The 27,031-nt window shown below is 54.7% G+C and overlaps 2 protein-coding genes across 6 annotated transcripts in view; both read left to right on the forward strand.

The window, feature by feature from the left end:
• Rasa3 (RAS p21 protein activator 3) overlaps positions 1–14,290 on the forward strand; it is an 84,373-nt gene extending 70,083 nt beyond the window's left edge. For 4 of the 5 annotated variants that reach the window (XM_013515439.1, XM_005373923.2, XM_005373928.2 and 1 more), the window contains 13 exons: positions 477–591; positions 1,378–1,452; positions 1,992–2,115; positions 2,835–2,941; positions 3,861–3,938; positions 4,682–4,759; positions 5,310–5,383; positions 5,522–5,628; positions 6,331–6,413; positions 9,875–10,083; positions 10,956–11,059; positions 11,571–11,754; positions 12,850–14,290. In XM_013515439.1, the coding sequence (XP_013370893.1) occupies positions 477–591; positions 1,378–1,452; positions 1,992–2,115; positions 2,835–2,941; positions 3,861–3,938; positions 4,682–4,759; positions 5,310–5,383; positions 5,522–5,628; positions 6,331–6,413; positions 9,875–10,083; positions 10,956–11,059; positions 11,571–11,754; positions 12,850–12,925 (1,414 nt within the window). In that variant the 3' untranslated portion in view covers positions 12,926–14,290. The remainder of the gene's footprint in view (positions 1–476; positions 592–1,377; positions 1,453–1,991; positions 2,116–2,834; positions 2,942–3,860; positions 3,939–4,681; positions 4,760–5,309; positions 5,384–5,521; positions 5,629–6,330; positions 6,414–9,874; positions 10,084–10,955; positions 11,060–11,570; positions 11,755–12,849) is intronic. The other variant, XM_013515445.1, reaches the window with a different exon arrangement.
• Positions 14,291–16,646: 2,356 nt separating this feature from the next.
• On the forward strand, positions 16,647–26,276 carry LOC102026067. The gene is made up of 8 exons (XM_005373922.1): positions 16,647–16,938; positions 18,227–18,278; positions 19,300–19,462; positions 19,549–19,599; positions 20,429–20,476; positions 21,432–21,499; positions 23,108–23,186; positions 26,181–26,276. Exons 1-8 carry the CDS (start codon positions 16,752–16,754, stop codon positions 26,184–26,186), a joined length of 654 nt encoding a protein of 217 aa, XP_005373979.1. The 5' UTR covers positions 16,647–16,751; the 3' UTR covers positions 26,187–26,276.
• Positions 26,277–27,031: the final 755 nt, after the last annotated feature.

The following is a 27,031-nucleotide window of genomic DNA, read 5'->3' on the forward strand; positions in this document are numbered from 1 at the left end:
AAAGTCCGAACTCCAAAGCCCCCTCCCCACAGGGTGTATGGGAGAGAAGAGTGACCTTCATGTTCCACCAGAAAGGCTGACTGAGGCTAACTACTGAGTCTCTGGGAGCCCCAGGAGTATGAGCTGGGGAGCCCGGGTACCTGGAGGAGACAAGGGCCCAAAATGGGGCGCTGCCATCCCAGGACACAGGGCTGCTGTGGCTGCCTGTGTGCAGGCAGTGAGCCACAGGCCAGTAGCAGGATGGATGTCAAGTACCACTTTCCTGTCTGGCCTTGCAACTGCCTGGGCTTTGGTATGGTGCAGCCTTAACTACAAAGCCCCCTTCATAGGAGACAGTGGCCACCCTGGGCTGCCCCAGAGCTCACTATGCAGCCTGCCATGACCTGTCAGCACAGGGAGCCCTAACCAGGCACTCAGGGACACTCTTCCCTCGTGGGCAAGGAGGAGACAGCCACCATGCTGGCCTTTTTTTCCAGGGACTCCAACACCATCTTCCGAGGGAACTCGCTGGCCTCCAAGTGCATCGATGAGACAATGAAGCTGGCGGGCATGCACTACCTGCAGGTCACCCTGAAGCCTGCCATTGAGGAGGTGAGTACTACCATGTGTCCCCACCACTGGGGTCTCCATGAGAGACAGGGAAGGTAGGACACAGCTTCCCCCTACCCAGAGCCCTCATGTAATAGGCTGTCATGGAGAGAATGTGCCATATGTGTCCCAGAATCTGCCTTACTTCCTCAAATTAAAAAATGAGAAAACCCGTCGTGCTACTAAAGAGGAAAGAACATGCAAGGAAGACTAGATTCTTCCATCTCCCACACACAGCGGGCCCATGTGTGTCCAGGTTCTGGTGCCTGTCCAGGGCCCTGGCCATCTGCTGCATCCTTGCCATGCAATTCCTTCCCAAAGACGTGGCAACCCTCACCTGACCCTCACTGGCACCTTGTCAGGCCACATCCCCAGAAGAGTTTTGTGAAAAGCAGGCTCTTTGCAAATTTAAAATGGCACCTGGTTTGATCTGTGAGTAAACTTTGAAGTAAAAATATTGTAAAAGCTGGTTGGGCGTGGAGGCCAAGGCAGGAGAGCTGGGCCAGGCTGGGCAACTAGCAAGACTCTGACTCGAAATAATAATTAAATGAAAAGGGATGGGGATGTAGCTCAGTAATAGAGTGTTTGCCAGTTCTTAAGGCTTTGTTAAGGTTGGCCCTACCAGCCCCATGCAAGTTGGTCCCGGAAAGTCCTGCCTGCTGTGAGGAGAGCTGTGCCTTCCCAGGCCAGCATCCAGGTTTCCCGGCTCCACCCTCGCTGCAGCCTGTGACATGCGGACCAGTGGCAGGGCCACAGTGCACCACATGCAGACTTCACCCACCCCTCTAGATATGCCAGAGCCACCGGCCCTGTGAGATCGACCCTGTAAAGTTGAAGGATGGTGAGAACCTCGAGAACAACATGGTAAGGTGCCTGCTGTGCTGCGACCTGTGCTGCATGGGTGCTGTCCCCAAGTCCTAGTGGTGGGGACAGCTGCAAAGGGACTCTCCCCAGCCCAGCCCTCCCACCAGTGCTCCACATGAGGGCTGGAATGAGTTGTGAGCCCTGTTCCCGCCTCAAAGCAAATGGGGTACAGGGGCTGTGCCATTTTCCATGTTGGCAAACCCCAAGGTCGTTACATCCCTTTGTGTTGCTAGCATCCCTGACAACACCTGCAGGTCAGGCATGCTCCTCATATCTGTGGGCAGAAGCCCAGGCCTCTGCCTGGGTGCATCCTGGTAGATTTCAGTCCATGCTCAGTGGTGTTGGTGAGGAGAGAACAGACTTCAGGGTTTCCTGGGCCCTGGTAGTGGTGTGCACTGTGGGTGCCTCTTAAAGGGAGGGCATCCTACACTGTCATGAGGTCCATCTTTGTGAGTGTCTGCTCTTGGCCTTGCCCTCTTGGCAGGCCCTGACACTCCTCACCCCAGAGAGGTCAGGTCCCAATGCCCGTCCCATCCCAGGAGAACCTTCGGCAGTATGTGGACCGCATCTTCACCGTCATCACTAAATCCGGGGTGAGCTGCCCCACTGTCATGTGCGACATTTTCTTCTCGTTGCGGGAGGCAGCTGCCAAGCGCTTCCAGGGTGAGCACCCCATACCCAGCCACCCCAGCGGGTACCCACAGCACCCCCATTCCAGGAGTGGGTGCCTCTGACAGTGCCCTCCTGCACATCCCCAGCAATAGTCTCAGGGCCACTGAGCTCCCTCATGCCTCATCAAGAAGAGGAGGCCCTCAGGGACTATCCCTCACTCTACCCAGAGCCCTGAGCACTGGGAAAGGAGAGCACCCAGAACCCCCTTGATCATGTGTGTGAATTCCCTCAAACCTCAAACCCCAAACCCCTACCATGCATGGACCCTGTGAAACACCCATCCATGCATGGTCAGACCCTGGCAGACCCCACAGCACAGAGGGTATCAGGAGGCAATGCCCAAGAACAAACTGGAGGGAAACAAGTACTACATTGCCTTCTCACCCCAGATGAGAACAAACCACCCAATAGGAGGGCTTGGGGATAAGGCCTGTTACCCCCTCGACACAGGGCACCCCATGGTGACAGCAGTGAGAGATAAAGACAAAGAAAACAGAGAAATACAGAGATAAACAGCAACAGCTATATAGAGTGATAGAGACAGAAGAAATGGACAAAAATAGATACAGAGGCAAGGAGAGACACAGAGAGTCAGCTATAGACAGCTGGGGTCTGGCTTCTCCACGAGGCCTGTCAGGAGCTGGGTGAAGTTGCAGAGACCCGGGCTGCTGTGCTGCATCACCAGTGCAAGTGCTGTCCTCTGCTCTCAGATGACCTGGATGTCAGGTACACGGCCGTGAGCAGCTTCATCTTCCTGAGGTTCTTTGCGCCCGCCATCCTATCTCCCAACCTCTTCCAGCTGACACCGCACCACACGGTAAGCAGTGAACCCTGTGCCTGGCAGTTCTGTACCAGCCAGCCCTGTGCGCCACCTATTCCTGTGCTAGCTGGCCCCATAAACTAGGCAGTCTTCATCTAGCCAGTCCTTATAAGCTAGTCAGGAGGCCCTCGGAGACTATCCCTAGTCCCAGGGCCCTAAACCAGTTAGTCCCAATAAACCTGTTAAGCCTGTGAACTAGTCAGTCTTCCTTAAACAGCCATGCCTGTAAACCAGTGAGTCCTTACTAGTCAGCTCTCCTAAACCTGCCAACACACCAGCCCCAGCTAGCTCTCTACAGAGCAACTGGCAGGTAGAGAAAAGTGGGTGTGAACCTCTGGCCATCTCAAGCCTCCTGCAGGTTAGCAGCCTTTCAGCCTGACAACCACACATTACTGAGTAGATCAAGGCTATCTTTAAACAACGTTCTACAGTGTGACTAGGGCCTTGGTGTCTAGCCACTATTACTGTACCCTCCCTCCCCCGCCCACAAAAATACAGCACCCCTGTGACCTGTGCACGTTCATCCACCAGTTCCTGGAGCCTCTGCCCTGTGTCAGGCCCCACTCAAGGCTGGGCAGCCTCATGGGGCTAACACTCTGCTGGTGACAGAGGCCACATCACAGACAGAGGCATGAGATAGAGACATGTGGGAGGGGACAGCTGGCGGCAGAGGGCCTCGGAATCGGCTCTTCTGTGGGGACTGCAGAGAAATGGCTGGCAGACTTGGGAGAGACCCAGCCCAAGACTGGGATCTTCCTGATCTAGGCTCCTGTGTCTGTCTGCAGCTTGTAGAGCGCATGCTTGCACCGTGGCAGCTTCTAGGTACCTCACTCGTTCTGTTGTCTATAGTACTGGGACTGATTATGCACTTTTATAGTTGGAACAAAGCCCACATTTCCCCTTCGATCTCTGGCAGGACCCACAGACTTCCAGAACCCTGACACTCATCTCCAAAACAATCCAGACTCTGGGCAGCTTGTCTAAATCCAAGTCTGTAAGTCTGTGTTTATCATCTTTTTAGGAACTCTGATTTTTGTTTATCTCTTTAGAAACTATACATACAATGCCTCTCACATAGGAAAGGGAGCATGTTCAATGCAGTTGCAAGAATAAAGAGCATAATGAAAACCAGAACTGTGCCTTGTACCAGGAGCTTGAGAAGGAGAGCATTCGAGCACCTGTCTACCCTCTGAGGTCATGAGACAGATGGTGCTCACCCGTGTGGAGCCACTGGCTTTGGAGGACGCAGACATGGTGCTCACCCATGCTGGGTGCGGTGCTTGCCATGCTGAGGGTGCTGACCCCTCTAACTTCTGTCACTGGCCTTGCGGGGTAGCTGAGCCTCCTCGCTGTTTGTTTAAGTGGCTTTGCTGCACCCCAGCTGCAAGAGCCAAGGAAGGCTGTGTTTTGGGTGTGGATCTAGGGCTGGCTGGCAGCTGGCAGGTTCATCCTTGTCCAGCTTCTACTTCCTGGACAGGGGAGGCTGAGCCCTCTTCATCGTTGGGTGACAACACTGCATTTCTCCTTCATTGTCACTTGCCAGACCAGGCTCTGGCGCTAGAGGGCCAGAGATCTCATGAGGATCAGCTGGCGTCTTCCCCTCCCAGGGCCTGGGCCTATTTTTCCAAAAGCAGGTCTATGATCTAAGCATGGTTTAGTGTGTGCTGCTGTGTCCTGGGTGGAGCCCGAGACTGGCCCTGCACCCTGACTGTCCACTGGGTGACCGTCTCATTGTAGGCCAGTTTCAAAGAGTCATACATGGCAACATTCTATGAGTTCTTCAACGAGCAAAAGTACGCTGATGCTGTGAAGAATGTGAGTACGTGGTGTCAGCAGACCTCATCCTGCACTCTGTGGACCCAGCACACCCAAGTCCAGGCAAAGCCATGGGTCATGAAGACCTTTGCACAGGCATTGGCCCCTCACTAGCTGTTCTGGGGTTTCTTGTCACAGAGGGGGGGGCGCCATGTCTGGGAAGAGAGCCTTCTGGGTTTGCAGTTCTGCTCCTCTCCTATTGTCTGAATGCAGGACAGCCCTGGACAATGATGGGAGGAAGGGTTGGCACTCACAAGAGCCTGCAGCTGACAGCACGTGTCCAAGCAAGTCACGGGCAGTTGACAGAGTGGAGCCAAGAATGGCAGCTCTTGAGTCCTACACCCCTCAGGGGCTCTCCTGGGCCACCACTGGCAGCCTCTCTGCAGGTCCTAGCAAGTGCAAGAGACCTAGCAGGGCAGGGCTGTCCCTGGAGAAAGACACAGGCCCTGGAGTTTGCTGGTGTCCTCAGGGGATGTGCGTATCCTGCCCCACTGTCAGAGCAGGTGGCCCTCAGTGCCTGACTGACAGTCTGATTTCCTCCTAACTTTAGTTCTTGGATTTAATTTCATCCTCTGGGAGAAGGGACCCCAGGAGCATAGAGCAGCCCATTCTGCTTAAAGAAGGGTAAGGTGGGGCTGCCGGGTGAGAAGGAGGGTACAGTGCTGCTGGTCCGGGCAGCAGAGCTACACATTTCAAAGCTGGGATGAGGGCCCCCCACCTCAAGCCCCAGAATGCTCTGACAGCCCTATGCCTTTCCCACAGGTTCATGATTAAGAGAGCACAAGGAAGGAAACGATTTGGGATGAAGAATTTCAAGAAGAGGTGGTTTCGCCTGACCAACCATGAATTCACCTACCAGAAGAGCAAAGGTGACCCCTGAGTTCTGTGTATCTTGCTTGGGGGCCTGGTTGGGTGGGCTCTGCTCTTGGGGAGGCAGGGCAGCAGAGCAGTGTGGCCCCAGGTACATGGCACTCTGCAGGCTGTGGGCTTCCCCACAGACCTGAGCACAGACTGGCTGTGGGAAAGTCTCCTCGGCCACCCACACTGTGGTCCTAGAGGGAGCTTCCCTCCATCCTTCTGTTGCTCCTCCACAGGGCTGTGACGCACACCAACACTGGGGAGGGACAACTGCCCCTTGCTCTACTGGGACTCCACACAGTCCCTGCTTGCCAGAGTTAGTGTGGCCATCTCTCTGCAGAACCCAGCCAAACCCAGCCCAGAGCCAGTAGTGGGGCTAGTGGTAGGGACAGGGCCGATGGCATGTTGGGCTGCTTTCCCTGAAACTGAAAGGACCATGGTGTGGATGGCTGGGGAGTGGCTTCCCTGAATGTGGTGCAGGCCACCTTCCTGAGCTCATCATGGATTTAGGACAGATCTGCCTCCTGCCTCAGACTCTAGGGCCGGGTGTGTGGCCCTGTGCTCTGGAACCCAGGCCTCCTCCCTCAAGCCTGAGGCCTCAGCTTCCTGGCCTCCTTCGTGGCAAGAAGAGGGGCTCAAGCACCTCTGCCCAAGGCTCTGGACTTCCAGCTGCTCAGGAGTTGAGCAGAGCACTGAGGGCCTTCTCTGCACAGGAGACCCGCCCCTCTGCTGCATCCCCATTGAGAACATCCTGGCTGTGGAGAGGCTGGAGGAGGAGTCCTTCAGGATGAAAAATGTGAGTGCGGCCTGCCTGCCCACACCCACCACCAGGGTGCTAAAACTGCCAGCATACCAGGCTGAATTTCAAGAAAGCTTTCTTACAGGTTCCTAGGGTCAAGGACCCTCCTGTGCCAGCCAGCATTCTGTTGCTGTGATGAAATACCTGAGGCCATCAGTGTATAAGGAAGAAAGGGTTATTTTGCTCCTGATTCAGAGTGGTTCTTGGCTCCATCAGAGTGGGTGTGAATGAAGCAGCACCTCGTGGGGGGCAGGTGGAGCACAGCTGCTCATCCTAAGACAACAGGGAGGCAAAAGAAAGACAGGAAGGGGCTGAGGAAGGGTACATGGGGTTCTTAGTCTATTCTTGGTGACTTTCTCTAAGTTCAAAATTATATGAAATAAAAAGGGCACATCCTCAGTGACTTGACTCCACCACTAGGCCCCTCACCTAAAGGGTCCATACCTCCAGACCCTGCCACCCATAACACATAGGCCTGGGGGTTGTTAGGGTCCAGATCATAGCCAGCCCCCAAAGCTTTATGTCCATATCACAACTCAAGTTGCATTTGGTCCATTTCAAAGGGTCTTCCAAAGTCTCATCATTTCCATATTGCCCAAAAGTCCAAATCCAGAGTCTCCTCTCAGACTCGAGGCAAACCCCTAACTATAAAAATAGAAGAAAGTCACGTACTTCCAAGATAAATGTTCCCATTCCAAAAGGGAAAAAAGAAAAACAGCAAGAAGGAATCACAGCAAAGCAAGACCAGAACCCAGCAGGGCAAACATTCTGTCCTGTAGTTCCATGTCCAGCAGCTAGGCCATCTGGTGAGATGTGAGCTCCAGAGGACTTGGTAGCCCTGCTGCTGTGTTCTTGCTGGCCATAGCTTACATAGCCTCTGTCTGGGGCTGGTTCCCTTCACTCACCATCTGCAGCTTTCCTTGGCCTGCATTCCACATTCCTGACACCTCCAGCTCCCTGCAGTTTCCACTGCAGCTCTGGCTTTACCCCTAAAGTCTGGCACACTCTCAGGGTCCCTCCATAGGGCTTTTGACCCTGGCACATGTTGCGTGGCTTCCCAAGCTCTCCCTGAAGTTTAGGTGGGGCATCCCACCCCCTCACAGCGCTTGCATTCTGCATGCTTGCAAAACCAGCATTCTCTGGACAACACTGAGGTCTGCCACTGGTCCAGGCAGTAGCAGGGCCCTCTGGGACCACAGCTGCAGTGGACTCTGAGGGCTTGGGTAACTAAATGTGGGGAAAAGAATAGCAACAAACAGTTCCTGGGAAAACAATTCCCCAGGCAGCCAAGGCTGTCTTCTCAAACAGACGTCTTCAAGCGTGCAGTAGGTAGGGTCTTACTGATTTCTGAGATGCCATCAAGGCATCTTTTCTGTTGCCAAGGACCTGGCTTCTTCTTTGTGTGTTAATGGTGCTAATCTCTTTTACATCTGTACCCTCCTTAGCTGGCACTTTACATGGGCTTCTTTTCTGGCCAAACTGCAAGTTTTTCAAATCATTCTCTGCTTTTTGCTCCCAATCCTTACTGTAAGCCTGACTCAAAGCATCCAGCAGTTCCTGCCACTGCCTGAGTGTTATGCTGCCTGAATTAAATAGTGACATCAAAACTTCTAAAGCTTCCAGTGATAACAAACAGCCCACTGCAGCACACATGCCACAGGTTCACCACCCCGAACTAGACTATGAGCTTTAAATCTGGTTTCAAAGGGAGGCTCACAGCCTGGACAAAATGTAGTTCTTTGCCAGACAGTAGCAAGAATGGCCTCTAATCCAGTTACTCACAGAATGTCCCCGTCTGAAACGCCAATCTGCGGTCACACTTGGCCTTCTGGTCTTTACTTCAGAACCACCCACTGGGCTCCCCTTGCAGCATTCTAGGGTTCTCTAGTGTGCATCTCCAAACTTTCCCAGACTACTCACAAACCAGTCCCAGTGCTTTCTGAGCCACATGATCAGGTACAGTTACAGCAACTGTCACCATGACAAAATACCTGAGAAAATCAACTTATAAGGAGGAAGGACTCTTTAAAGGACAACAGAAACAGGCTCTGGGATCTCTTTTTGAAGGCTTTTTATTTCATATAATTTTGAACTTAGTGAAAGTCACAAAGAATAGAATAAGAACCCCACGTACCCTTCCCAGATTTAGTGCTGTGCCATTGCTGGCCACCTCTCTCTCTCCGTGAGTGATGTCCGTGTCCTTTCTGAACCAGTGCTGGTGTCACATCAGCAGGAGCCTGTGGTGTTCACATATGGCCATTGCCCCGGGCTCCTGCTCCTCCCAGGCCAGAGCCAGGTCAGTCCAGGCTGCATTTCTGTCATCCCCTTGGTCTAGGACCTTGTCCAACATTTCTCTATGGCTCATGGCCTTGGTGTGGGCTGTTTCTCATCCTGGTCACAGGAGGGTTATTCAGTGGCTGTCACTCAGTTTTGCTTCTATGCAGACAGCCCTGTGAGGGTCCAACCCAGGACAGTGGTCCAGATTCTTTCCATGCAGATGACAGTGTCAATATACTCTGGGATGACAAGCACACAGACATGTGCAGCATGCAAGGTGGTGCTCCTGCACTGTGAAGACCCAGAAACATGGAGTCAGAACTTCCCAAATCCCTTTCCCCTTGAGAGGCCTCCAAAGAAGTCCTGATTCCCAGCCTCCCCTGCTACCTAGGGACAACCCTGGGCTCTGATCTGCTCACTCCCCCAACCCCATGCTCCTCTGAGGTCGTATGACCCACACCAGGCAGATCTCTACACCTAGTGTCCCACTGCCCTAGACTTTGTGCCCATTGCCTCCTCTTCCTGGGATACTCCCCCTATTTTTCCTGGTGAGCCCATCCTTTCTGACCTCAGTTGGAGAACTGACCTTGTCAGGCCTTTCCTCCACTAGTTGCTCTGTGGTAATATGTCCCTAGGATAGCACATGGCACTCAGCAATGTTTGTTGAATGGGAAGTAAGTGACAAAGGCAATGGGGCTCTGAGAAACCTCATGGGGAAGTAGCACCTGGCGTGAGGATGAGGAGCCTGGGGGTTGGGGTGAGAGCAGCAGGCACCCAAAGGCTGGGGTACAGAGTGGCCAGAAGTGGGGGCTGGATGAGCTTGGAATCCCAAAAGATAAGCCCATGTGGCTGATACGAGCCTGCCTGAGGACCACTGGGTGCTTGTCTGCTGATGGAAGCACCTGGATGACCTGGACAGGCCTCCTAAGCTCTAATTTCCAGTGCCCACAGCATTCTCTCTCCAAGGCTACAGACACCCCACTCCATCCAGGACACAGACAGTCCACTATTCTACATGGTCCAAAGGGGCAGGCATCCCCCACCTCCTCCCAGTCCCCTCTCTTGGTGCTCGAAGGCCAGCTTGGTGGCTTCAGGGCCTGTCCAGTGCTGGCATCCCCTTGGAAGTGATGGTGCAGCCCAGTCTGAGGATCTGGTGGCCCTGAGCTCCTTCCTGTCTGCAGATGTTCCAGGTCATCCAGCCGGAGCGTGCACTATATATCCAGGCTAACAACTGTGTGGAAGCCAGGGACTGGATTGATGTCCTCACTAAGGTCAGCCAGCGCAACCAGCAGCGCCTGTCTGTCTACCACCCCTCTGCCTACCTGAATGGCCACTGGCTGTGCTGCAGAGCCTCCTCAGACACAGCCACTGGCTGTTCCCCGTGCACCAGGTAGGCCTGCATCTCCTGAACTCACTCATCATGGGCACTATGCAGGGAAGCTGGCCAGGGCCAGGCCCAGGCCCCTTGGGAGCCAAACAGTCAGGGCGGGCTTTGTCCTCTCTGAGGAAACCCACCCTGGAGAGCCAGGTTCGGCCCCTGCCTGAAGCCCCAAGGCTTTGAGGACACGGACTCCTTCAGAGCTGCTTCTGCCTGTTTCCTTCCTCTCTGGGAAGAGAGGCACTGTGATCCCCCAGCTGTCTTAGTTTGGCCTCCTGCCAAACTGGGCCGGAGACTGTCACCTCTACCAGGCCTGGTAGGGTGGCCTGAGTGCCCACTCCACATCTGTGCCCCTGGGGCTGACAGTGTTCCTCCTGAGGCTCAGTGTGACTTGTACATGCCAAGCAGGAGTGTGACAGCTTCATGTGCTGACGCCTGGAAGGGATGAGCATGTGACTTGTCACCAGGGCTTCACACTGTCACAGAGTCCTCACAGTGCATTGACCTGGGGACCTTGTGTCTGGTTTAAGTATGCAGAATCTGACCCTGGTACGAGTCCCCTGTGTTCCTGTCTACCCCAGAGAGCCACAGGAGGCCCAGGCCTCCAGGGCGGAGCAGTTGCCCCCCAGAGCCTATTCCAAATTGCTCCACTTGGCTCATCACTTTACACTGTGGGTCCAAGAGTCCTGGTCCCCAGGACTAGACAGTCCTTCCTCATACCCAGCCATGGCCAGAGCCAGCCTGTCACTGCCAGGCCACCAGGGCCTGGGCTAGGTTTTCATGCAGGTTGTTCCAGCCTCTTTTTTCGCGATCTTTAGAAAGTGCTGTGATGGCGAGCACCACTAGGTAAGCATTTTTATTCTTTGCTCTTTCTGTGTTGGCAGCGGCCTCCCAGCAAACATCCAGCTGGACATTGATGGAGACCGTGAAACGGAGCGTATCTACTCACTGTTCAGCTCTTACATGGGCAAACTGGAGAAGATGCAGGGTGAGTGCAGAGGCCACAGCGATGCAGACGCTGTGTGTACAAATACAGGCTGTATAGAGTGCCTGTGCTGCAGATGTGCATAGATCACACATGCAATGTGTGTGTGCGTGTGTGGACTGTGTTCTGGGCACACAGGCTTTCTGCAGGGGGACGTGGAGCCTCCAGGCAGTTGCCAGCTCTGGCACACTATGGTGGGGGCCATGCAGCGGCTGGGGAAGAAGTGGTGGCCAAGGCCTTTGAACTAGCCTATATCCCAGGCGAGACATCTTCTTTCCCACCTCTGGCAGAGGTGCAGGCAACGTGCAGGTCATCCCGAGGGAAGGGCTGGTGCATGGGGCCCTCACACATGCTGGCTGTGAGGATATAGCTCCCGAGCCCCTGGTTCTGCCTTGTGTGAGTGGCAGCCTTTTTTGGGGGGTGTTTTCTGGAGACTGGGCTCTGAGGAGGTTGAGCAGAAAGTAGATATAGGTGGTGGTAGCTGGACCCACACTGACCCTGTGCTGTTCCACAGAGGCCTGTGGCAGCAAGTCTGTGTATGACGGCCCTGAGCAGGAGGAATACTCCACATTCCTCATCGATGACCCCCAGGAGACCTACAAGATGCTGAAGCAGGTCATTGCCACCGTGGTGGCCCTAGAGCAGGAGCATGCGCAGCACCGGAGGGACAAGTTCAAGAAGACACGCTATGGTAGCCAGTGAGTATAGGGCTGCCTGGCAGGTGGTGCCTGGTCCTGCCACCACACCTCCAGACCCTCTGGCCTATGTCCCAGCCCCAAGGCCTCACCATACCTTCGCCAGGTCCCATCTGCCTCCCATGTCATATGCCACCAAAGCACTGGGCACAGGAATGACTCTGGACTGACCATGTACCTGTCCTGAGGATGAAGGGGCAGGGCCTGTGGCAGGGAGGACTCATCCCATAGGCTGCTCACCCCAGTCACCAGCTACAACCTGAGAGGCTGGGGCAGGCTAAGCAGGACAGGGGTTAGGGGAAACTGAATCAAATGGCCAGGGGCTGGGGGAGGCCCTAGTCTACATGAGCAGATGTCTATGGCACCATTCCTGTCCAGTGGCACACAGGCTTGGACAGCTGGGTCAGCCCTGGACCCCTGAATCAGTGTGCCGTAACCCAGACGTTGGGGTCAGAGATAGCACTGGCATCACCCAAGGCCAGGATGCCCACAGTATTAAGCTTAGCACCTCTTGGGTGCTAGCTCTGCCCTGGCTCCTGGACTACCTGTCCTTGCTCCTGACCCTGTCAGATTCCCCCCAGTACCCAACAAGGAGCCCACAGCCACAGCAGCAACACACAGAGGCAGACTGAGCCTCCTAGAGCTCACTGCACTTGCATGCACATGTTCCACCTGTGCTGCACCCACATAATGCACATTCAGTCTGTCCAGGTGCACACACAATCCACACACGCACACACACATTGCACACGTGATCTATGTACATCTGCAGCACAGGCACTCTGTGTACAGCCTGTATTTGTACACACACATTTTATATGTGCACATTCTGCACGTGTGCACACTTTACCCACAATCTATACATGTACACATATACAATATGTACACATATACAATATGTACACACATACTGCCAAGCATGCCACAAGTCAGAGCCACTGGTCTTCCCTTCCATCAGGGGTTTGGACTATCTCTGCTCTTCCCTTTGCTGATCATAATGGACTCATATCACTGGTATAAATAGGTAAAAACTTGCAGAGCACCAGGACACCAGGCATTGAGGGAGCAGTGCCTCACACTCTCCCCCAACCCCTGCAGGGAGCATCCCATTGGAGACAAGAGCTTCCAGAACTACATCAGGCAGCAGTCAGAGGTCTCCACTCATTCCATGTGAGACTCACAACGCTTCCGGATGTCACCAGCGAGTCACAGCAGGATGCACTGACCTCCTTAAACCAAGAAGAGCAGAGTGGGTAGAATGCACACAGGAGGCTCTCATGCTCTGGGTGCACATGGGACCAGTGGGCTAGTGGCACCTTAAAAGCATTCATGTTCCCTCCAGAACCAAGAGGCAGCTGCCATGCACCTTACTTGTCCGCCAGGAGCAGGTGGTCCTGGCCTTTATGGAATATGAACCCGTTTGCCTTATTGCTCACTCTGGTTTCCTGGGATCCAGGGATCAGCTGAGTGACCTGGAAATGTGGACTTCCAGTTCCTGCCTGGAGCCACTACCAGTCCAGCCGGCATGACCCCCGCCTTGTGCAGAGCTGTGCTTTCATCCCTGGCTTTGCCCTGTTGGTCTCTATACCCATGTGACTCCAGCCTTGAATTTCCACTTTGTCATGTCCAGGCCTTAACAGCATTATTCTCTCCTCATAAAGCTGCTGTCCCTGCAGCCAGTGGCCAACCTCTCTGCCCAGCTCCCGTTGGTTTTGTTCCTGGCCCAAGCATCTGCTTTGTGCCTGGGACATGCAGAACAGGACAAAGGTCCCAACCTCAGAGACTCTGTGGGGTTCAGAGTGGCTGGGGAGGGAAAGTGGTGTGGGTCCACTCTCCTCTGGGTGATCACTCAGCCCCCTCATCCAGCACACATTGTTTTGCTGTTGGACAGTGTTTAAAACTAGATTTTACATGCTTGCCATAGTTTGAGGAAGATTTTAAAAATAGAAATGTACATTTTTCAATGCATTTTTCTTAACTTTTTATAAAGGACCATTTTTAATTGCTCTTTAATATAAGGTAACTCAGAAAATCAAAACTTACACACATGGAAGGGGACACATCTCACAAACACCACCTGAGGTCCTCATGGGGGGGGGCCTGTGGGGGCCCTGCTATGTCCCAGACCTGCAGAAGACTCAAGTAGCACCCACTTCATCTCCATGATCCTTGGGCCCAGGCACGTGGTGGGTCCTGGGTGAGCAAGGCGGGCCTCTCCGGCGGACCCCACACTGCCACTGCCACATCACTATGGCACTGCAAGAGGATCCTGGGCACTACTGCGCATCCTCATGCAAACTTCTCTCCATTCTCACCAGAATTGCTGTAACTCACGCTTAATCCCAGAGGCAGACAGTAACTGTGTGTAGTCACAGAAGTCATGGAGGAAAGTGTGAAAATAAACTGTGGACACACAGCCATCAGGCTGCCCTGAACTGTAGTTTTTAACTTGGATTTGTAACTTAATGTTTCTGTTTATAAAATACTAATGATTTGTGATGTATTTTACTGCCAATTAAAACAGATGTTTTATTCTTTCTGGGATGTCTTGGTTTTCCCAAGGGGCTCTCTGGTAACCACATGGGGTGCAGGGGCCATGGTGGAGAACACTGTTCTAAAGATAGGTGAGTCCATCTCTGGTCACAAGTAGCATCTCTCCAGAGACAGGTGCTGTCTCCTGCCCAACAGGTAAGCAGTCTCTGGCAGGTGCAGCCATCTGTGGGGCTCTGGGCTGCATATCAGCTCAGCGAGGATGGGAAGACAGAGGATGGGCAGTACCAAGCCCAAGGTTGTGACCCTGAGCACAGAGAGAACAAGGCACCTAAGGGCTCAGGGTGCTGCTCTCTGCCCTGGAGCAGAGGGTGCAGGGTTCTGGGTGGAGCCCACAGCTGGGCTGGGCACCCAGTAGCGGGGAGTTCTCATTTCCTTGTTTTTTGTCTCCATTTGACTTTCATTTTCTAGCCCTTTTTAATTCTGCAGTGAGATGGTTCTCTCAGAAGAGTAGGGGTCCAGACATTTCATAGGGAAGGTCCTGCATCCAGGACTCTGGCATAGGGACAGAGGCTCCTGGTCAGCTCTTTCTGTCCACAGGAAGGCATAGGGACAGGGAATGTGTGCCCCACTTCTCAGACCTCTTGTCTGCTGGGTGAATCCTGGCTGGGTTGGAGAGTACCCATGCCCTGGCCAGCCTGGTCAACCAAAGGTGAGTATCCATGGCAGGGCTGGGCAGGGCCAGGGGACTCACTCACACTTGAGCATGCCAGTCAGAGTCAGGGTGGCAAGTCAGTAATAGGCAGGAAGGCTGATCTTAGGAGTGGGCGGGAAGGGACAGAGTCCTGGAGGACACAAGGCCTGAAGCCCAAGTCTGGGAATGGGGCATGCTTGGCTTTTGTGGAGCCTCAGTCTGGCCACTGTTCTTACTTCATATGGCCATTGAATGCTGGCGAGGTAAGGTATCCTCCATGCACCTCCTAGCTTTCTTCTGGGCATCATCTGAGAGTGTAGATGTGAGGAAGAGCTGCACCTAATCCCACGGAACACAACTACAGGTCCCCTAGGGCGGCAGGAAAGCTCTCCAAAAGGTCACCACACGTGCAGACGCATCCTTCAAGTCCCAGGCAGCACTGCTGGAAACTGCTCTGACCCTTTTTTCCCTGGAGGTGGGGCAGAGCCCAGGTGCTAGGAGGAGGACTGGGAAAGGAGGAGGTCTACACACAGACCTTTCTCCCTGAATCCCCTCCTCTGCAGTGCTCTTTGCCAGGAATCCTTTCTCTTCAGCCTAGAGAAGATCTGCTTTCCTTATGAGTTCCCACATCATATGAAAGGTACACTGACTCTGCCTGCTTCCTCCTGTTACCCTAGGTCCACTGAATTCTCAGGCCATGGTCTTGGATGACTGTACTAGACAGGGTACCAGACACTCTCTCTTAGGCTGGGCAAGGGCTGAGTTGTGGTCCCAAAACTCAGAGGCTGAAGTGCCAACACCCAGACCTCAGAGCATGAAGGCATTTGGAAGCAAAGACTTTGGGGAGGAGATGGAGGTGAAAGGGGTCATACGGCGGCCTTAAATCATCATGACAGTGTTCTTCTGTTGCGGGAAAATTGAGGCAACAGTAGTCAGGAGCCCAGGAGAAGAAAGGAAATTTTGTTAAGGTTGTTGGACCCCAGAGGCATAAGCTCCAAAGTCAGGCACTGATTATAGAGTTTGTCTTTTTGTAGGGTAGCAAGCAGAAGTTACAAAAACTAGATAAGCTTTAGCTGAAGGACATAGTATAATGGATATCTTGTGGTGAGCAGAGTTGCTTGTAGCAAAGTTGTTTTTAGCACCTTTAGAGAAGTTTTAATTTGATGACAAATCATATGATTTGGCCAAGTTCAGCTGCAGAGAACAGAATGGGTGCAGCTTTATTGAACAGAATGGCTGCACTTAGGTCCCAGAAATGGCCTGAGGGACACAGGGAAAAGACAGTATCCATGTGTGTGCTTGGGAGGGGCCTTGGCAGAGTGGCCCCTGCCACACCTTGACCTCAGCTCCAGCCTCCAGGACTGGCCCCCTGGCAGTGGTCCTGCACTCTGGTTCCCACATGGGCACCAGTCTTGCCCTGGGAAGTCCCTGCTGTGCGAGTTACCACCCCCATCCACCACCTTGGATTCTTGGCTCATTTTCCTGATTCTAGAAGAAAAGGAAGAAACCTGAATGCTCCAGGAAGAGACTAGTAGAGGCTTCCAGCAGGAACTGAGTGTGGGCCCTGGCTGGCCACCCCATCCCTTCCCTTTCCTAGTGGAGGAAACAGAAAGTGCCACAAGGGAAAGGGCAAGCCATCAACCTGGGCCTGCCAGGAAGGCTGTGCTGACTGGCTAACCTTTGACCTCTGACAGAAGTGATGTCACAACAGGTCCCTGGCAACACTGGGTTGCTTGCCTGGAGAAGAGACCACAGCCAGGGTGTCAGCTATGGCCTCAGCTTGAAGTGGTGCTGGCAGCCCCCCTCTACAGTCAGGATGGAGAAGGACCCTGCCGCACACAGGAGACACCGGCCTGGCCCTGGGGCCCCACCCTCAGGCACAGCCCCTGGGCTCAGCAAAGCAGCCAGTGAGGGGCCGGAACTCCAGAGGAGCAAGAGTGTGGGTGGCCTGCTGCAGAAGGGGGACCCCCCAAGCCACCTCAGGAGGCCACGTAGGGAGCTTGGTAAGAGGGGCAGGTGGATGCCAGCGGGTAGGAGGAGCTGGGGGCAAGGGCACAGCGCCCCAGGAGAGCACCTGCAGACCCAAAATAACTGTGGGGTTGCGGGGGTTCTGGGCAGGAAGGAACAGAGTAGAAGACTGCCTGGCTGCTCCACATGCCCTAACATACACAGGGCACAGGAATATGCAGGCTGAGGGCCGTAGAAGTTGCTGTTAAAATCCTTGTCTACAAGGATGAGTCCTGAGTCACAGGGGTTGGGAGGACTATGACCCTGAGAGCTGTCCAGAGGCACCACAGCCTGGACCCTTGGAAGTGAACCTCTGAAAACCACAAGCAGAGAGCCCACGGCCACCTCCTCAGGGGCCCAGGATGAATGGGCTGAGAAGTGGTAGTGACACAGCCCAAGCCCAGTGTGCTGAGCTGGTGGGACTGACCTCACAAGAGTAGAGCACTCAGCATCCCAGCCAGGAATGGCATTTGGAGAGGGGCAGGCCAGTTGGTACGTGCAGCAGAGGGTGCAGTGGCTCCTCCATCCCAGTGTCCCCAGGCCAGTTCTGTGTGAAACATTTCAAGGCTAGCTATGCCCCACACCCAGGCTCCCATTGAAGCCCAGCCCGTGAGGCCTGTGCCCCCAGGGTCGCTAGGACACAACTCCTTGCTCAACCAAGGAATAGAGGCTAGAGGAAGCTCTTCCTGCTCCTCTTGCCCCACAGGGCCCCCTCCCCCAGCCAGGTCCACGGACAAGGACCTAAGATGCCCTGTGATTCTCCCCTGAGGACTCCTGCTGAGCCTCTGTACTTCCTTCTGTCCTCCCCAAGAGAAAGCCCCCTGCTGAACCCACTCTGCCCCAGGCAGCTGTGCTGGGAGGAAGGGAGGGGATTGGAGACACTGGACCTCAAATGTTCACTGGGGGCAATGGAGCCTTTGTGAGTCCCATGGAGTGGGGGCAGGGCAAGGAAGCAGAGTGAAGACCCTGGGTGGGGACACAGAGCAGGGACACAGGACAGGTATGCAAGGCACAGGGTGGGAACAGCCTTGTACTGTGGGTGGAGGATGGCTGACCCAAGGCTCCAGGCCAAGCATGGGAGTGAGGAAATACCCAGGGTAGAGATGGCAGGCAGAGTTTGGAACATGGGCTTGGGGCTGAGGCGGGAAACCCTTTAGCTGTGCTTTGCAGTGTCAAGAGACCTTGAACCTCCTGGGGTAGCCACGGAGTAATGAGCCATAGGAACTCAGGAATGGTATATATTGGCATCGGGTGGCACTGACCAGCTCCCTCCTCAATTCTCAGAGTCTGAAGATCAGAGCCATGACCCAAGGAGGGATGCAGATGATGCCAGTGGGTAAGCACCCTTGTCTACCTCTGTAGGGTACTGAGCATCCCCTAGGGCATCTACAGGGCTCCAGAAATAGGAGACCAAGAAACGGTGACCTCCTTACCTATTTGCCCAGCTAGCTTGGCCTGAAGGTGTCAGAGCAGCATCTCAGGGAACATTCCCCAGATCCCTTGGGGAGGAGGAGTTATCCTATCTGGGGTCTGCTGGGCCCACAGAGGCTCATCTTGAGGGGAGGGGGTGCAGCACTATGACTAACTGAAGACCAGATATCAGGATGGCAGGGACTCGGAGGGTAGCATCTGGCCACTTGGTCAGGTGGCCTCACCCTCTGCACACCTCCCCCAGCTGTCAAGGGGCTGAAGTCACTGAATTGCCCCAGAGCTTCTCTGGTACACCAATACATCACCATTGCTCCAAGATTGGGACCCAGCTGTTACAAGAGGCCTCAGGGAGGGTCCCACCCACCATGAAGTCAGGAAAGGGAAAGCTGACTGGTCATAAGGGGATGGTCACGTATGGGGCAGGGTTGAGCTGAGACCATTACTACCCATGACACAACTGGATGTGTCCCCGCCACCATGTCCACAAAGTCGAGAGCCACAGCCAACCAAGTCCCAAATTGGTAATGGTGGGAAGCCACTGTGGTCCCTCATTTCCACCTTCCATCTTACCTTGGCCTCTTTGAGTGTGGTCTCCATGCAGGAAGCCCTGCATCTGCTGATGGATGGCCATGCCCTTGGGCTGTGTCTTGGTTCAAGTGACATTAGCTGTAGCTCTGTAAATGAGCCCAGTGGGCTGTAAGCAGGTTGCTGCCCTTCACCAGGGGCAGTCAGGTGTCTCTTGTCTCAGACAAGACCACTGGTTGGAGGACTATTGTGTCCTGGCCCTCTGCCACAGTATGGCATTGCAGCTACCCACTTCCAGGGCCCAATGCTCAGTATGGGAGCAGCCTAAGGGGGAGAAGAGACATCACCTGAAGCTATCTCATTGAGACACTGATCCCAGACCCTTCTTTCCCTGCCCACAGTCAGGTAGACCTAGAGGAAGACAGGAAGGAGAAAGACCAGGATGCCCAGGGAACCCTGGACCCTAACAGTGGGAAACTGCAGCCAGAGACTGAGAGAAGCAGCACAGAGGCCAGCACCAAGGAGGAGCGGGAAGGCATGGGCCCGTGCTCCAGGGAAGCTGAGGTCAGTAGCACATGTCCGTGTGCAGTGTCTGGACAAACACTGCTGTCTCCCTGGGACTTACTTTGGTGTCTCTCTTGGGCTTACAGGAGGATCAGGAGCTGGAGCCTGTGAAGCTGGTCAGCCTTCTGGAAAAAGAGGCAAGCGCTTTATACTTCAGCAGTGGAAGTCAGCTACGTCATGCTCGAGTCCCACCAAGCCACCAGGCACTGTGGGTTTGTGGTCTATGGGTCATGTCAGTGGCTGGGCCACACCCTCCTCACCCTGAGAGCCTGTAGGTGAAGCCCTTTTCCTACCTGATGCAGGGCATCCTTTCCAACTACCGTGAGCACCATCACTACAACCATGGGATCCTGAGAGGAGTTGAGCCTCTACCTGCCCACACCCCTTGCTCTGGTGCCATCTTGGGAATACTCACAGGGCACTCCATGAAAGGATGTGGCATCTACTCTCCCTCCAAGATCATGTGGGGGAGTGGAGACAGCTGGACACATTGTCACCGGACTTTGCAGCAGGCATGCCTTGGTGTGGTTCTGGGCCACCTATGGTGCCTGGATAGAGGCCATGGGCAGCCACACACAGGGCCATGGGACCGTGCTACCCAGTGTGTGCCCTCATCTTCTGGGAATCTGAGTGATGCCCCAGTGAGCAGGGATGGGAGAGGCATTCTGGTCTTGGCATTGCCCTGTCACCTGGAGGCATTGGCGCCTAGAAGACAAAGGTGGCTCTGGGGTCTCAGGATGTGATGGGGTCTGTGTGGAGGGGTGAGCATGGAGCATGTCTCCAGCCAGACTTGGCCTCATGGAGAATTCAGAGTCTGCCTGCTATCACCCCTCCACCAGCTTTTCAGGAGCCACCCTCTCCCACTGGCTGCATAGTGGGTCTGGTGCTAACCACCCAGACCTGGCTCCCTCAAAGTCCAAAGGAGTTTGCTTCCTCCAGACTCACCATCCTTCTTTCCACCCACAGAAACCATCTGCATTTGTGGAGATTGACCTGGGAGATCGCGCTGAGGAGGTACAGACAAAATCCTGCAGATAAGAAAGACAAATTGCACATGGGGAAAGTGCCTGCACTGCCCAAGCTAGGCCAGAAAGGTCTTCTGGAAATGTGCCTTCTCGCAGGCTGTTTTGGAGGGTGAGGCAGAGACCCAGGGCAAGCAGCTCCAGGGACACCCCTGGAGTCGAAGAGTGGCCTTGTCAGGGGAGTGCTGGGTACACTTTCACTTCTTCCTCACCCTTTCTCACTCCCATGCACACCCACACTGATGTGGGTCCAACCCTTGAGCTGTCCATGGGCCCTAGAATCCCTTGTGGATTCATGCTGGTGTGGCAGAATGGCATGGCTTGGGAGCTAGCAGATCTGGCCTTGGGAAATGTGGACATTTGCTTCTAACTGCTCAAAAAACTCCACAACCTCCCATGCTTCCAGACCCTCCTCTGTGGAATGGGAATCACAGTGGTACCACCACCCCAGCCAGGGCTGTTTGTAGAGTTCTCAGAACAGAGTCCTGGACCTTGTTTTGGGTTATCCGGGCCCTTACAACAGTTACCTGGTCTCTCCCTCTGATTCTGTGCCATAGTGAGCAGTCATCTTTTTTGCAAGTTCCTTGAAGTTCTCTGTTGGTAAATTTAAGGTCCTTCCTTCTAGATTGTACCTTTTATGCCCTTTGCCCTCAGACCACAACTGGCCATTAACTCCCCACAAGGCTACTCAGGGGCTAAGGTTCTAAGGCCTTTCAGGAGGGTCACCAGTGGCAGAGTTGGACCAAGGGGCCAGATCACCTGACCTGCAGTCCAGGGGCTATGGAGACCACCTCAGGGTGTACCTTGTGGCTAAAGTCCTCAGCTGGGGGTTTCTACCTGATAGTCTATCTGGTGGCCTCTCTGCTGTCTCTGTCCCCAGCCTGTGGATTGGACAGCTCTCTCAGGTTGACACTCCATCCCCTGAACCTCCCCTGCCACTCCCACAGGTGATCACCTGTGCCATAAGAGAGGAGATGCGGGCCCAGATGGACGCAGGGGACCTGTCGGAAGATGAGTGAGTGACGCGATGGATCTGGGCACAGATGGGGCTTATCCTTGGCACAGGTTGTGGGCATTCACTGTGCCAGGTGTGCAGGGGGCAGAGCCCTCTTCTCCCTGGGCACATGAGGAGACCCAGTGCGTACTGAGGCTGCAGAAGCTGAGAGGCAAGCAGCAGGGCTATGAACCATCAAGGGTTTAGGGACAGATTCCCCCAGAGCTCACCTCACTCCAGAAGCCACGTGTCATCTCCCACCTGCACCAGCAACATGGCCAGAAAAGAGGGATGAGAGGAAGCAGAAGGTAACAGTGGGTGGTGCTGGTGTCTCCATTCTGAGTTGAGCTGCAGAAGCCCCACCTTGGTCCCTGGGGCTGGAGGCCTCATGTGGCTGTCATGGCATGGCAGGCCCCTCTCAGCATAGGCTCAGGCCTGCTAGGACAAAGGGCACGTTGGTCCTGATGACCCAGGCCTCCCAGGGGACACCATGTGGACCAGCAAAGCCAAGATTTCCCTCGGCCCTAAGCCTCAGCCACAAGGACATTAGGACCCAGTCAGAAGATGCCTGTCTCTGACAGGGCCTATGGATCTAGTTTGTTTTATTCTAGATAACACAGAGAAATAAGAGACAAAAATGGCAATTACCCCACTCTCATCCCTCAGAATTAACAGTGTAGTACACGCTGGCTTATTTGCTAACAAATGTTGTAAAGGAGAAACTTCTCCATCAGTCTGTGACACTGACACCTGGCCTTCAGGTGGCTGAGGACATGTGGACAAGCATATGGAGGGGCAGCTCTCATGACGTCAGCCCTTGGAGGGACAGGGCCTTGCAAGTGGGCCCTTGGATGTGGGCAGTGGTCTGCTGTGGCCCTCTGTGGAGTCCTTACTGTCATCTCTCCTGCTCTTCAGCTCTGGAGCTGGGGAAGGATTCTGTGAGGAGCTCCAGGGGTCCCCCTCAGAAGCTCCTTGCTGTATTGCCTCCTCAATTTGGCCTGGCCCCTGGCCACTCTCCCAGCTCTGGGCTCTCCCTGGTCCTTCCCATGTGTGGGAGAGTTATTTTTCTCATTTCTTGGTGACAGATTTGACCACAGGGCATTCGACTTGGCGGCTTTCTTTTCTGCCTCAGGGGATGGACAATCAAGTCCAAGGGTCTTGGCCTGGGCCTTCTCCCAGGACTACCGTGGCAGGGCTGCCACACAGGCCTAGCCTGGCTGGGCTCTAGGGCTGGCTCCTCCCCTTCCCTCTCCTACGACCTGCACCCCTTTCCCTGGGGGCACTGGGACTGGGCATCCATGCACTAGTGGCCTGCTTGCTGCCTCGTGGGCAGTTTTGGCCCTGAGCAGAGTGGGAAACTGGGAGCCACTGCCACCATGTTTGAGGGACTCCTGTCCTGCACCCCTGGTTTGGGGCCTGGGACGTGTGTGGCTGTGTCAGCAAAAATCTTGTATCTGAAGAGCCCTCTGGAGCAGGACAGGACAGGAGCCCAACAGGAATCTGCCCCATGCCTGCTGCGCTGGGACTCAGTTGCAGGCACTTGAGGGCATGTTTATGGCAGGGCCACTACCAGAGGTGCCTGTGTGGCCCTGGTGGAAGGTTTCTCACTCACCCACTCTTGGCTTGCAGGACAAAGACCAGCTGGGTGTGCTGCATCCCATACACCACCAGAAGGAAGGCCAAGCATGGTGTGGTGGCCCTGGAGAAGGTACCTTCACCTGGACCTGCGGGTGGGCAGGTGCTGGGAATAGGTCAGACACCTGTCCCACCCACGACTCTACCCAGCTCCCACCTTTCCACTTCCATCTCACAGAGTTAGCTGAGCTGGGGGGACAAGGGGCAGACTATTCTATCATGGCAGAGACCCTAAGCAGCCCTGAGATGCACGGGACAGAGAGCCACTAGGAGTGAGCCCTGGCTGCAGGGTGGTGGATCTTTTAAAGGATACGTGGAAAAAGTAGGACATGAGAGACAGGGAGAGGTAGGAAGGTGGCTTACTTGTTACGGGTGCTGCAGTTGCTGACGGCAGGTGACGGACACCACCCCACTGGGGTGCAGCCAAAGGCCAGGTGCAGGGCAGACAGAGGCACTGTGGGTACTCTGTGGGAGCAAGGTCCCTGGGAACGGCTAGGACTCCCAGCAGCCCACTGACTCACCCTTGTCTGTGTTCCAGAGCTGGGACAGCATCTGGGAATGCAGGTGCTCCTTATCAGCACCCCTAGCATCTAGTTTTCAGCAGAGGCTCAAGTGGGACATGCAGGTGTGGGTTTGCTGAAGGCACTGCTCCATGCCTGAGAAGACTCCTGTGTCCAAAGCCCAGGGTGCATCAGGAGGGCTGCAGTGCCCACTGTTCTGTTGAGCCAACCGTATTTCCCCCATGCAGCTGCAATGTGGTCTCCTTGCCTAGCAGTGGCACAGGCACAGCCTGATTGCAGCCAGGGGTCCCAGCCCCAGTGAGGACCCAGGAGCCTGGGCTTTGGGGGAGTATCCTCAGAGCTGGGTGCAAGGGACCAAGGGAACCAGATGGCCACTCAGAGGCCTTCCAGCAGGAGCAGAGGATGCAGGAGGAGATGACGAGGGCTGTTCCTGTCCCTGCTGAGCAGCTGAGTCAGACCTTAGCTCAGTGTTTGCGACTCAGCCTCCTAGGACCACACCCAAAAGATATATTGCCCGCACCCACCACAGGCATCCTCACACGCTCCAACACCTGCACATGTGGGTTTACATGCACACATACACACCCTAACACATCTATGTGTGCACACATGTACACGTATGTACACCAACCTGCAGTGCATGCATGGGTACATGCATATGTTCATATGTGTGCATAGTTCACCTGCATCATGTATGCATACACATTCACAAGTACACCTTAACATGTATGTGTGCACACCCATGCACATGTATATACTCAGTCACACACACCAACATGCTATCATACATGGGTACAAGTGTGTTCACATATGCGCACTTGCAGTTCACATAAAGCATGCATGTGCACATGTGTACATCACATGCTGGTACATGTGTGGAGTGCTTGAAGTCATATACAGACCACGTATGTCCACAATTAGGCATGTGCACACATGTAACCTATATACCTGCATGCAAGTGCCCAGCCACACTTGCACAAGTGCACCAGGTCACACAGCATATATGCCCACTATCATGCATTTACACGTGTGTGCAGCACATATGCATGCAGTAGGGCAAGAACGGCGATGAGGCCCCCAGAGGTCAGAGATCAGAGGCTAGAGATAATTGTTCGTTGTCTCTGCAGCTCCCACGGGGATTCAGGGGTCTGTTTCATGGGGTTCAGATGAAAATTCAGAGGTTACCTGGCCAGGGAGAGATGGGGTTCCTCAGAGAGCTGTGCCCACAGAGCTCACCTGGGCAGTTTGCTTTGACCCTGGGAGGCACTGACCGGGCTGGCAATCAGGAAGGCCAGTGCCCAGTGGGAAGCCCGACCAGGAACAACCTTCTGAGCAGGCCCACAGGCAAATGGAGGTGGCCCTGCTTGTCCCAGCACATAGTATTAAACCACCCACAGCCCTCCAGCTGTCACCAACTGAAAAGGTATTCAGAGAAGCTTCTGGAAACAGCTGGTTGATCCCCTTAGCCTGGGTGGGTTGGAGGCCTCTGCTCGTGGCCCCTGGACTCTTGCCACTGTGCCATCATTGGTGTGTCTCCACCCACTGTCCATCCATGGGTGCCAAAGCGTGCTGGGAAATGTTCCGAGCCTCGGTCACGGCCACTTCCAGGCAACTGAGACCCAGCTCACACCTTTCTTTCCATGGATCAGCCACAGTGGCTGAGCCCTTCCTCCTTCCTGCAGAGGCAGCCTAGCAGGGCTACTTAGTATGGCACCCACTCAGATCCCTGGGCAGCGGCAGTGGCCTTCTCCCAGGAGTGACAAGCCCAGAGCTTAGTAGAGGGGTCTTCCTGCCGCTGCAAAGGAGAGGCTCTGCAGTAGTCCACGTCTGCATAACTGTGGCTCAGCAGAATCTGGTGGTGCTGGAGCTCAGGCAGGGGTGCCATCCATGTGCCTAAATTAGTTAAAATGATGGCCTTGGCGTGGCTCCAGGGCTGCAGCTTGGTGGAGACCCCCCTGTCCAAGGGTGCCAGCTATGTCTGTCTACCCGCTTTAGGTTTTTGTGCATTCCTAGAAACTGGGCAGGTGGATGAAGATGGACTTTGCAAAGCTGAGATCACTGCACCTGGGTCTCACCTTTACGAGTTTCCAGTTTATCACAGTGATTTCCCTGATGTCCTTCATGGGTAGCTGTTGAACGGACACTGTTTGGGTGCCACAGGGCCTCATCCAGCTTGCTGGACAGCAGGCAGGTCTTGATTGATCTATTATTCATAACAATTACTTAGGTCACCAGGTGGCTCCCTGGACGTACTGGTGAGATGACCTGAGGTGGGATGGCCAGTGTAGAAGCTGCAGGCCCTGTCCCATCAACTCTGCCCCTTTTAATCACCCCTCAACCCTGCAAGCCGGTCCCTACATCCCTCCTTCACAGCTGAGGCGAGAGACTATCACTTCTTGCTCAGAGAGGATGCAGACAGGCAAGGTGAAAGTGCTCAGGGCTGCCGCTAGTCGGAGTCCAGCTTTCCCGTCCTGTGTAGCAACAGCGGCAGGCTAGTCAACAGTGCCCCCAAGTGGCTGTGCTTCCCTAAAGCTCTCCGTTTTCAGTCCTAGGAACCGGCCAAGATGGGATGCTGCCTGGCTTTCTACCTGTAACAGACTAACCCTCAGCCATCCCTTAGTAAAGACAGACTGGAATGTGAACACACCATGGCTTTGGTTGCAACCAGGCACGGTGATGCCCACAGGCTGCAGCTGAGGGCAGGTGAGCAGCCAGCACCACCACAGCCCAGGACACAGACCCCAGCTCCAGCTGGCCTGGGTTCTCTGAGCCTTGGCTAGGTGGGACCCGAGGGAATTCCCATGTGACTTCACTCAGCAGGAATCAGGGTGGACACAGGGGCCCCACGAGAACAAGTGCAGCAGGAGCCACTCGTGATGCCCTGCTGGCCAAGTATCTTCCCTTTCAGAGATGTCAGCATCACCAGCCAGACACGAGGGACAGGAAGAGAGAATCCCTGGCCTCCGGCCCAAAGTCCTAGGAGGACACAATGTGGCATGGCCAGGCTGCTTTGCAGGCCCAGATCAGGGTGACCTCTGGGCTTCCCCCTCTGCCGTGCAGGCCTAATCTTTGCTGTGGTCATATGGTATTGGGCTCCAACCTCCTTGGAGTGGCTTTCTGTGGGGAACGGAGGTCAGACCCCCAGGGAGAGCCCATGGACATTGATTCTGACAGGCTGTGGTATCCCCAGGGATGGAAAACCCCATGTGATGGATAAGAAAATCCTGCAGCCTGTAAGCAAGAAAGCAGGTGCCAGGCTCAGGGATGGTGGGCACCGGGGCCACTCCTATCCCCTGAGCTGGGATGACCTCATGGCAACTGGACTCTCCACTGCCCATTCATTGGGTAAAAGGACATGCCTCACATGGGTGGTCACAATGAGCCTCAGTCATTCCTG

Source organism: Chinchilla lanigera, unplaced genomic scaffold, assembly GCF_000276665.1.
Source record: "Chinchilla lanigera isolate Chin_1 unplaced genomic scaffold, ChiLan1.0 scaffold00003, whole genome shotgun sequence".
Classification (NCBI taxonomy): domain Eukaryota; kingdom Metazoa; phylum Chordata; class Mammalia; order Rodentia; family Chinchillidae; genus Chinchilla; species Chinchilla lanigera.

What these genes read in the sequence shown, in the direction of transcription:
- LOC102026067 (XM_005373922.1), top strand. Translation starts at nt 16,752, where the DNA reads ATGGAGAAGGACCCTGCCGCACACAGGAGACACCGGCCTGGCCCTGGG. An exon ending in CGTGCTCCAGGGAAGCTGAG is followed by an intron (nt 19,463 to 19,548) that starts GTCAGTAGCACA and finishes TTGGGCTTACAG; the next exon opens with GAGGATCAGGAGCTGGAGCC. An exon ending in GGGGACCTGTCGGAAGATGA is followed by an intron (nt 21,500 to 23,107) that starts GTGAGTGACGCG and finishes CTTGGCTTGCAG; the next exon opens with GACAAAGACCAGCTGGGTGT.